At 38.7% G+C, this 12,057-nt stretch overlaps 1 protein-coding gene across 2 annotated transcripts in view; it reads right to left on the bottom strand.

The window, feature by feature from the left end:
- wapl (cohesin release factor wings apart-like) overlaps positions 1–12,057 on the bottom strand; it is a 53,722-nt gene that overhangs the window by 12,804 nt on the left and 28,861 nt on the right. For both annotated transcript variants that reach the window (XM_076197118.1, XM_076197119.1), the window contains exons 4-9: positions 8,279–8,527; positions 6,285–6,524; positions 4,935–5,150; positions 4,417–4,654; positions 1,064–1,179; positions 43–160 (exon numbers count right to left, since the gene is read on the bottom strand). In XM_076197118.1, coding sequence (XP_076053233.1) covers positions 43–160; positions 1,064–1,179; positions 4,417–4,654; positions 4,935–5,150; positions 6,285–6,524; positions 8,279–8,527 — 1,177 coding nt within the window. The remainder of the gene's footprint in view (positions 1–42; positions 161–1,063; positions 1,180–4,416; positions 4,655–4,934; positions 5,151–6,284; positions 6,525–8,278; positions 8,528–12,057) is intronic.

Raw genomic sequence — 12,057 nt, 5'->3', positions numbered from 1 at the left:
ATATATATCACTCTTAGCAATGAGTGTGAATCATAGTCTTACCTCCAAAAATATTATCATCATCACCACCACTTGGAAACAATTCAGGTGCTTTGGTTTTCATTAATATGGTTCGGTTTTCTCTACTGTGTTCCACCAGATTAAGCAGCAAGCAGCACGACTGAAAAACAATGATAAAAACATTTCTTACCCTTTGTTAAATTTAGGATGAGGTGGATGGATGTGGGTAAAAGGGGCATTGGGAAAGAGGGGAATATCTGTTGAGGAAGGGAGAAAACATACGATAGGGTTGAGTGGAGAATGATTGTGTATGGATGATACTGTGATGCATGGAAAGGAATGGATGGGGGATGGGGTGATGAGGTGCCTGAAAAGTATGATAGGGGTTACTAGGATGGACAGAGTGAGAAATGAGGAGGTGAGGAGGAGAATGGGGGTGGAAAGGGAGTTAGGAGATAGGGCTCATGAAAGAGTATTGGGATGGTTTGGACACATGGAAAGAATGAGTGAAGAAAGATTAGTAAAAGAGGTGGGGAAGGCAGAGGTAGGAGTGAACGTGAAGGGGCAACCAAGGATGAGATGAATGGATGGGGTAATAGGGGCTTTGGGAAAGAGGGGAAAGCCTGTTGAGGAAGGACAGGAGAAGACAGAAGATAGGGGTGAATGGATGATGCTGTGATGCATGAAAGGGAGTGGGTGGGGGATGGGGGGTGAGGGAGTATGTGTGAAAAATAAATTGATGCTGCACAAATGGATTTTTTCCTGTCTTCTCTTTTTCTGCATGGGGGGGATCGGCGACTATATAGTCCATTAAAGCCCTATCTACTACCCTTCCATCAATCACACCTCTCCCATGTGTACTTATGCTTAACTTTCTTCCTAAATGTTGTATTTGCTATCATCAACTCTTTTTCTAGACACATCTCTACCATCTCTGCACTACAATTTTTTCCTGGAACTCCACACTTCCTAACCACTCCATCTACTGTACATACTGGAAAAACAAACATACATCTGGCATCAACTCTTCCATTCTTTTCAACAGGCTATTACAAATACTCACCAAAACCTGCACTTCAAACTTCTTATCCACAGCAAGATATCTGGGCATAATAAGGAGGCAGGATAAGGTGATGTCATACAGTTCCTGTTGACATCCCATCACCTTGCTACCTAGAGCTGAAAAAGTAAACAATAATGACAACAGAGATATAAATACAAAATACCTGTGAAAATAAACTAACTATTATTTTCTATATGTGTATGCATGCATCAAGCACTAAGATGAATAAATGATTCTATATGTACCAATATGTATCTATACATGCATATGTAGTACTCGTCAGAAGTATTTGCGACACCAGATAAATCCCAATTATTCATTCATTCGTCAGAAGTATGTGGTGCCTACCCCTTGCAGCTGCATGTTGATGATGAAAATAGGAAGGTGTTTTCTGAGGTGAAATTATATAGATAGAATGTATCTGGCAACCCCGTGCTGTCACACTGAGCCAACAAAATGGAACATGAGGGAGAACCCAGCCAGTCACTCCCCCACTGCCATAGGAAGAGCATTTACAGGTAACTCCTCTCTTCAGGACCTTGCCTTTTTTCACTTTTTTTTTTTCCTCATTTCCCTAGGATCCTAAAAAGGAATTACCTGAAGAAATAATTGCCCAAGTCATTGGATTTAAGAAGGCAGGCCCTGGAACTAAAGAAATCAATGAGACGTTAAAGGTGTCCAAGTCCAAAGTTGCAAGATACATGGTGCAATTTCGAGAGGGAGGGCTGGAGACACCTTCCCAGAAACCAAGGATAGGGCATCCTAAGAAGACTTCTTCAAGGGTTTTGAACATCATAAAGCATTCTTTAATGTTAAGGCCACTGGAGAGAGAGAGAGAGAGAGAAGAAGAAGAAGAAGAAGCAGCAGCAGCAGCAGCAGCAGCAGCAGAAGAAGAAGAAGAAGAAAGGAAGAGAGGGAAAAAACAAAACAAAAAAACTGAAGAAATCTTTTTTGGACCCCCTTCACCAGGTTACTAGGATGGTATCTCCATCTCCAGCCTTCCTCCCTCCTGAAATCAGACCATGTATCTCTTGACTTTGGACTTGAACACCTTCAACATTTCACTAATTTCTTTAGTTCCATGGCCTGCCTTCTCGAGTCCAATAACTTGGTCAATTATTTCTTACTTAATTCCTTTGTAGGAGCCATGATAATAATACAGACCAAAGGCAAGTGAAGAACATTGGTGTGAAAAAAGACAAGGTCCTAAAGAAAGGGGTAACCTGTAAATGCTCTTCCTAATGCTGTGTGGGAGTGACTGGTTGGGTTCTCCCTCATGTTCCTCTCTGTTGGCCTAGCATGACAGCTGTTAAGTGGTAGCTTGGCCAAGTAAACATTTGGTTTAGTTTTTCTATATATTTCCAACATAAAATTTTCAAACACTTTGTATTAACTACATATCTGTTCTTACACAAATGTAACCACACTGAAACACCAATGTAAATTAGTTCGTAAGCCCTAGGTCAACATCCTCTCTGACTGACTGACTCTTTTTATCTCTGTCTCTCATCTATTTCTCCTGTCTGACCCATGATTAAATAGACTCATTGAGTTACCCATTTCTATATGTTCTTCTATTCTTTCTACTTTCTAACTGGCTTTATACATTATCATAATATGAACTATGATATTCTATTTCTGATTAACTTTCTGACCTTTGGTATACTTTAAAACTTAATTCTATTCTAACTTCTGATTTTAGCATTCTTTCTGCATCTTTTGAAGTTATCTTGTACATGTTGAGTGATTAGTCTAAACTGTCATTAGTCCTGATATGACTCGTTTCTTAAAACTCTCGGACCTGTATTTCTGAGTGTGTGGCCAATCTCTTTTTTCCTACACTAGCATACAATGCAATACAATACACTATAATGCAATACAATACAGCAGGTGGTTACCAGTTACACTCTATCTACATTATTTCACCTCAGAAAATGCACTCCTATTTTTGTCATCTACATATAGCCACATACTTTCAACAATGACAAAGATGGCACCAACTCTCTCCAAATTAACATACAAACAAAGATTGTCCAAATTGGAACTACCAACTCTGGAACAAAGAGAAAGAAGAGATCTACTGACTATTTATAGAATCATGAAAGGAATGGAAATCCTAGATAGAGATGATTTATTAAAATGGGACAATGGAAAAACAAGAGGACATGAAAAGAAACTCAAAAAGGATAATTATAGAAGAGATCTGAAAAAGAATAGCTTCCCACATAGAGTGGTGGATACCTGAAATAAATTAGATAAGGAAACTGTGTTTGCAAACACTGTTCAAGATTTTAAGAAAATACTATGCTGAAAGATACAAAGATGGGTCACCACGAGCATAGCTCCCTTCCCATATAATACAACTAGGTAAATACTGTAAATACACCAAAAATCCCTTTCCCCTTACAATGGGGATGGCCAACTTGAAGCATACATTAAACTCTCCCTCTTCCCCCATCCACTTGAGGAGGAGGAGGAGGAGGAGGAGGAGGAGGAGGAGGAGCAGAAGAAGAAGAAGAAGAAGATGAAGAAGAAAATAATAATAATAATAAATAACAATAATAAAAAAATAAAATAAATAAATAAATAAAATAAATATCTAACTGTAACCTCCACCCAACACATCCATGAAGCTGTTGGAGTAATCCAAGGAAAAATACTATCACTAAAACAGTAATACAATATTAACAGCCACTTCCTCAAAACATGTTTCAAACACACTACTCTAGAAAATGGAAAAGTAACAAAATAACGGAAGATATGAAAGACCAAACCAGACACTGATGCAACACCTGCCCCATCTCTTCTCTAACAGACATGGAAAGGGCACTACAGAAATTGAAAAACTCACACAAAATACTCAAAGATCTCAACCATCCATCTAAAATATCTTTACCCATACAAACATACATATATCAAAAGGCCTCTTTCCTTTTATAAGGGAGGTGGTCACCCATGGGATCCACCCACCCTTTACCTATCCCACATCCATTTCTTTTCCCTTTTATCTTAGTTCCTTGTGTATGAGGGGCCAACCCTGGGTGTTGGATTGATGTGGGATTGGTCAAGGACAGATGTATGTTTTAAATAGGTCATCTCTCCTTATACGAGGGAAAGAGGCCAAGGGGGTATATGTAGATGCAAGTATACATACATACATGCAAAGTAGACCACTTGGAAAAAGAAACTAACGAAGCAGAGCGCTTTCGTATAAACTAAAGTCTTGTTCCAACTAATGTATATAGATTTTACAAACTATTTTCTTCCACATCTGCTGAAGGCCTACATAATGATGCTTAATTTTACAAATAAACATTGCACTCAATTAAAAAGATACTTGTCGTATATCCTACCTTCCTTCTGTGAACTGTGTGTTAAATTGATAAGAACTTTCTTTGTGGTGATAAGTGTCTGTACAAGTATCTGGCTTGTGTGCACTCCATTCACTGAAGTCTGGTTCATGCAGTCACTTTCCAGATACAGTGGCACTTCAATGTGACAGAGCCTGTACAAAGCCATCAATGTTACTGGGAAACTATTATCATCATATGTCAGAAGATATTCCTGGTTGGCTGTATTCTGGTGGGTTACCTGCAACAAAATAAATATTTCATGATAACTGTACAAATGATGCACTGTGTATGTGCATAAACATCTGAATCTGGATACAAATTTAATGAAATTGCACGCAAGCAATGTGAGGTAAACAACTTCCACTTAAAGTATGCTCTGAATTCATATCCTCCAGGATGGCGAGATGCCTTCTTTTGCGATGCACTTAAATCTATAAGAAGTATTCCTTCTAATGATTTACATGTTTCCATAATACTGACATTTTTACAATGCTTCAGCTGTCACCAACATTACTTACATTTTCCAGCACCTTAAGGCATCTGTCCACCTTGGATAGCTTCTCCAGCAGGGTGTGAGTCCAAATTTCCATGTCAGGGGTGAAATGCTGGTTGCACTGTGTGATGGTCCGTACCAAATGGTCCACACCACCAAGCTCACGTAGTTCTTCTTTGAACCATTCACCCGCTCGCTTTGAAGTCAAGCTTAGCAAAGTTTCCATTGCTAATTGGCCAGCCTTTAAGTATACGAGGAAGAAATGTGAATTTTACATACATAACTTTTCCCCTTGTAAGAATACAACCACCCTACACATAACCTACCCCTATCCAAAAATCCATTCACTGTCTTTCCCATCACAGCATCTCATGAAAGGAGGGTTCTGGTCTCCTGCTACAATGCTCATGTCAAAGGCAATGCAGCAAAACATTGTACTGTAATAGCAAGGCTTAGCATCCCAATGTTTATTCCCACTGCTTTATTATATAGACACCACCACCCTCCCAATCATCCACTTGAGAAATATATGAAGCAAATAAGAATATCCCTTCAGGCTGTGTTCCTCCCTAATTCATTTACAACCACTCTCCATTTATTTCTACTTCTTAAAATCTGTTCCTTGCTTGACAGACATTCCTCTTGCATCCAATGGCCCCTTTACACTGTCCAGCCACGAAATTCCTTTTCACCTAATCCTTTCAATTAACATCCTCCCATATTCCTTTCCAACTACACTCAACACTTAATCCTTCTAAAACAATTACATACATATTTATATTCTTTTCCTTTGTAAAGTGGACTTATACAAGCTCTCCAGGCACACATCAAACGATTCTACTTAGCAGTCCACTATAAAAGTTCCTCCCTTAGTAAGACACTTTATTACTTTCACTGTTCTTTGTATCTTATCATTTTCTATGGATCTGTTATTTTCTTCTCCCACACATATTCCCAGCTCCTCCCACTACCACAATCCCTTTCCAACCTCCTCCACATTCATCAATTCTGAAATACTCAACTTTTCCCTTACCGCCTTTACTTCCACTGTGACCAATTAATCTAACAATCCACTGCCTTCTTTCCTGAACTCATATATATTCATAACACCTTCAGAATTTTCAGGGTTTTGATAATTGGAGAGAGAGAGAGAGAGAAAAGTGTTTTACTTAACGAGATCTTACTTTTGCTGAGGCAAGGGCATAACCATCTAACTGAATAAAATCATAAGGCATCAGCAATGTCATCAATACAGTTATGAGAGCCACAAATAAAAGGAAGAAAGCATAGAAATCTTACTAATCAAAATGACACTCAAGTCAGAAAATTAATTTCAGTTGTCTCACAAAACCTGAGGAACAAGGTGCATAATTACAGTGATTGTGTCAAGATTGAGGTGTTTTGCATGGCCTTTTTTCTGCATGTCTCTACACAACTCCCGAATCTTCTTCTTGTTCTGCTCATTGACTGCATCCACTACAGACATCTCTTCTGCTGATTCAGCATCCGTGTCCAGAAGGTTCAACATCAGTTCCAGGGAATCTCGGTCCAGATCCATATTCAAACGGTCCTGGCTCAGAACAAACATGACTGTCGCAGCACAGAGTGCTGTTCGCTGTGGAATGAATAAAATTATAATGTCATTTATTTTGGATGAGCACGGATGGTGAAAGTGACACACTTGGTTACAGCTAAACAACTTTTATGTTATTTGGATGAGACAATGAAAGGTAATGAATAGGTTTTGGATAAGTGTGGGATGGGTGAATGCTTTGACTAGCCTACTCCCTTATAAGAATGAAAAAGGCATTTAGGTATAAATGTATGGATAATACACTAAATAAATCAATGTAAGTCTGTATCTCTTACAAAAAAAGTTGAGGAACACTACTTGAGACATCTATTACCATACCAGACTTGCTAGAATTTTCATCAACAAACTCCTTTAGCTAGATCTATATACTTAATGAATTTCATACATACATATACCAAGGCTTTTTCCCCCTTACAAGGGAGGTGGCCAAAAAGGAAAAGGCACAAAATAATTCCCACCCATTCCATCCCTGAATACACTCCACACCCCTCCACCCTCCCTCTCATCTTAGCACCTCCTGGATGACGGGTCATCCCTGCACCTTGTCCACTAACCTGGGTCAGAAGCAGTGTCGCAAGACACAGCACATCCACAGCAAGGCCACTTCATTAAATTGGCGACCCCCCCTCTCCATCCCCCCATGCATAAAGGAGAAGATGGGGAGAAATCCCTTCGGGCTGCGTCAAAATTTGCTCACACATACTACCTCGCCCCCCATCCACGTCCATTCCACCTCTGCATCACATCATCCATATACAACCATTCTCCATTCACCCCTATCTTCTGTCCTCTCCCGTCCTTCCTCAACAGACATTCCCCTCTTCTCCAAAGCCCCCTTCACCCCATCCATCTACCTCATCCTAGGACGTCCCTTCATGTTCATGCCCTCCACATCTGCCTTCAATACCTCTTTTACTAGTCTTTCTTCACTCATTCTTTACATGTGTCCAAACCATCCCAATACTCTTTCATCAACCCTATCTCCCAACCCCCTTTCTAACCCTGTTCTCCTCACCTCCTCATTTCTCACTCTATCTAGCCTAGTAGCCCCTATCATACTTCTCAGACACCTCATCTCAAACACATTCAGACTCCTTCTCTCTTCCTCTCTTATGTTCCATGTTTCTGCCCCATACAGTGCTGTTGGCACAATCACTCCTTCATATAGTCTCCTCTTAGCATCCATCCCCAAATGTCTATTCATCATTACACTTTTCAATCCACCAAGGCATTTACTCGATTCTCTCAATCTACATTCTACCTCCACCTTCACTCCACCTTTTCCTGCCACATTTGCACCCAAGTATCTAAAACTATCCACTTCCTCCAGTCTCTCTCCATTAATGCTCACTTCCAGACTACTCCCACTCTCACCCCTTGTACATCTCATCACCTTACTTTTACCCACTTATATCTTCAGCTTTCTTCTATCACACACTCTCCCAAACTCTGTCACCAACTTCCTCAATCCCTCCTCTGATCCTGCCACAAGCACAGTGTCGTCCGCAAACAACAGCTGGCTCACCTCCCACTTTTCTCCATTTTCTTAATGAATTTCAATATAAGATTTTCATTGTGGTTATAGTCACACAAAATAATTTCTTTAAAGGCAGACTCAGAATATAATGGTATCCAAATTTATTGGTATTCCTCACTGTACCAAGACTGTCCCTTCAGTTAAATTGAATCTTTGGGCATTAATTATAACAAAACCTATTATAGATATGATTAGGTCATTGGAATTGAAAATGAAATAGATCCAATTTAAAACTTACACTATCAGCATGAGCATCAGAAAGTGCACTGAAGAATTTGATGACTGTGCCATGGGCTCGGAGATGCATCCTGAAGGCGGGCACCATACATTTCTGAGCCAAGTTGAGGGCAGCCAAGCATCGGGTAGAAACAGGCATGGTAGGGCGCAGGGCATCCAGAAAGTACTCAACATCGTCATTAAACTCTTGAAACTCGCCACTTTCTTGCAACTGGTGTGTTTTCTTTACATTCTTCACCACTGTGTAATACTAAAAGGTAAAAGAGAAAAGGTAGATATTTAACTTGGAATTGAATAAAGTGACTTCATGCATGGCAAAAAATTCCTGTCTTAAAGGGCAATAATGATGATGATAATAAACAATAATAATGATAATAACAACAATTGTTGCCTCAAATCTCCCTATAAAGGACAAAGGTTTGCATTACACTTTTCAATGACAAAAACAGAACACAATTACATCTCACTTGGCTGTTATTCTTCTTACATATCATTGTAAACTAAAGGGTCATATATAGATAATAGTTATTGGTGGTCCTCCAAGATGGAGAGTAGACTCTCTCTGCTGTCAATTTTCAAAACCCATGAACCCCTCTAAGAGCTCTAATGGAAGTTTCATTGACTGTTACCAGCCATGGAGGGGCCTGGAGTTACAATCACTAAAACTTGAGGCAACAGTTAATATCCTTATAGAGAGGAACATATTTTCACTTGTTTCTACCTGTATCACTGATGTATACTTAGAAATGCTACCACCTCTATAAGTACAACAGCGAGCCACAAAACTGATTCCAAACATCAAAAATAAATCATACAAAAATTGACTAAAACATATAAATCTGTTTTCCCTAAAAAGCATAGACTCAGAAGTGGCTTCATACAGGTCTTTAAGATTCTAAAGGGAATTGACATCAAAAGTGAATTTTTTTTCACACAAAATGAGAATCCAACAAGAAATAATGTCTCAAACTGTCAGGAAATAGATTTAATTTGGAAGTGGGTAGAAACAACTTCGCCAACCATGTAGTTAATGAATGGAATAAACTTCCTGCAGAGGCAGTGCAATGTAGTTCAATTCAAAGCTTTAAGATTCGCTTAGATAAACACCTAAAGAAGATGCTGTACTACCTGCCATTTATTTTATATTATTTGTTATTATATGTCTGTTTATTATTATTTGCTTGATTTTCATTTATTATTAGTCAATTTATCATTATTTACCATTTTCCTGTTTGTTTATTATTTAACTATACCTATGCATCTATTTTGTTTATTACTATTTATGCTGTTATAGTTTTTCATTTGTTTATTTATTTATTCATGTTATAATTTTTTTTTGCATCCGACAGAGGAGAGGGAGGATCGCCGATTTAATGAAGCGGCCTTACTGTGGATGTGCTGTGTCTTGTGACACTGCTTCTGACCCAGGGCAGTGGACAAGATGTGGGGATGACCCGTCATCCAGGAGGTGCCAAGATAAGAGGGGGGGGGGGGGAAGAGGGTGGAGGGGAGTGGAGTGTGATAGGGATGGAATGGGTGGGAGTGTTTTTTTTTTTTTTTTGGCTACCTCCCTTATAAGGGGGAAAAAAAGCCTTTGGTATATGTATGTATGACCTAGCTATGGACCAAAAGGTCTCCTGTCGGTATGCTCCTAATCCTTTGGGGGGGGGGGGGAATTAAAGAATAATAATAAAGAGAATAAAGAGTCCATAGCAAAAGAAGCACAGGGTTGGAAAAAAATCCAAGAGAACAGCAATATTACATTTAATGATATATTAAAACAGCAGATGAAAGAACAAACTGAAGACAGTTATTCACCACTTCCATACGGTGACGCCTGCGTAGGCGTCATAAGGAGCAAGTGGGTACGCGATGATGCCGACGTCGGCGTCTTGATTATATTTATTGTAGTCGTACCTATGTAACCTCCATTCTCTCTAAACTGGCTTCATCATATTTTCTATGGTTATCAAAATTCATGGGTGAAAGAGAACGAACGATTGAGCACTGACTTTATTTCTTATAATGCGATTATTATGACGCAACATCGCATGTCAGGCAGCTAATGCTGCCAGACGTGCGATGTGCCCCAGAGTGAAGAGGTTAAAGTGATGAGACAGAAGGAGAATAGTGTAAGAGACTTAGCAGATAAAAAGAAATGTATAATTATATTAGGAATGGAAGAGAAGTATAATCTAAATAGAACCACAAGAATCAAAGAAGAAAAAGTATACAGTTTATTAGAATTAGTTCAGGAAGATGAACCTGAAATCAGGAAACAGATTGAAGAAATGTATAGGCTCAGGAAATATAGTACAGATAAGACCAGACCAATTAAAGTTAACCTCTTCACTCCGGGGCACATCGCACATCTGGCAGCATTAGCTGCCCGACGTGCGATATTGTGTCATAATAATCGCATTATCAAAAATAGTCAGTGCTCAATCGTTCGTTCTCTTTCACCCGTGTATTTTGATAACCATAGAAAATTGATGAAGCCAGTTTAGAGAGAATGGAAATTACGTAGGTACGACTACAATAAATATAATCAAGATGCCGATGTCGGCATCATCGAGTACCCACTTGCTCCTCATGCCGCCTACGTAGGCGTCACCGTATGGAAGTGGTTAAATTCAGGTCACAAACGACAGCAGAGAATATCTTAGCAAAAACAGGGAAACTAGCAGACAGTGAACATTATAAAAAGGTATGGATAAAAAGAGAAATGAATAATGATGAAAGAGAGGATGAGAAGACAAAAAGACAAGAAGCTAAAGAAAAAAACGAGAAAAGATCAGTCAGAAAAAGAGGAATTCTATTGGAGAGTAGTGAATATGAAAGTGAGGAAATGGGCCATACCAGAGAAAAACAAAAGGGAAACAGGAAATACAATGGAAGTAGCAGAAAATTAAGAGTGTCTTACACAAATATAGATGGATTAATAACAGGATTGAACGAACTGAATGATTATCTGAAGGAAAAAGAACCAGACATAATGGGAAGTGTAGAGACAAAATTAAAAGGTCCACCACCACCCAACAGTGTAGGACATGATGCATATAATTATTGGATTAGAAACAGAGAGACAAAACAAGGGGGTGGAGTTATGTTCCTGACTAAGAAGGATATAAACGTGAGGAGTGTCACATATGGAAAGAATACAGTAGAGATGATTATGATCGAAGTGGAAGACAAGAGATAAGAAGAGCAGAAAGTTTGTAATAAATTATGTGCCTCCAAAAACAGCCTCCTGGGAAGAGAGTGAACATAAATGTATGTTAGAAGACACAAGGATAACATTAAATAAGATAATGGAAGATGGAGGAAGAATAGTTATGATGGGCAATTTTAATTGCAAAGAAGTCTGCTGGGAAGAGATGACAGTAAAGGGTGGAGACGACTCATGGGGAAATGTTCTACTCGAGATGATTATTCACCATACAATGACACAATGGATTCAAGAGAACACTAGATATAGAAATGAAGAACCATCAAGACTATACCTAATAATCACATCTGAACCTGAAATAGTGGAAAAGACTGAATATAAGGCACCAATAAGTGAAAGTGCCCACATATTGATTGAACTGGAACTAAAAGAGGAAAAATACATGAAAAGAAATGAACAATATAGAAAAGAAAGATTGATATATGTAAAAAAAAAAATTGATAAAATAAGAGAATTCTTTCAAAAAGAAAATTGGGAAAGAGTATACAAAGAGGAAACAACAGTGGAAGAGAAATGGAATATTTTGACAAAAATTTATAAAAAAAAGAGTG

The sequence above is a fragment of the Oratosquilla oratoria genome, chromosome 13 (assembly GCF_046742065.1).
Source record: "Oratosquilla oratoria isolate Oo_2021 chromosome 13, ASM4674206v1, whole genome shotgun sequence".
Taxonomy (NCBI): Eukaryota; Metazoa; Arthropoda; class Malacostraca; order Stomatopoda; family Squillidae; genus Oratosquilla; species Oratosquilla oratoria.
Note: the sequence above shows the minus strand (reverse complement) of the source record. Positions and strands in the feature narration are given on the sequence as shown.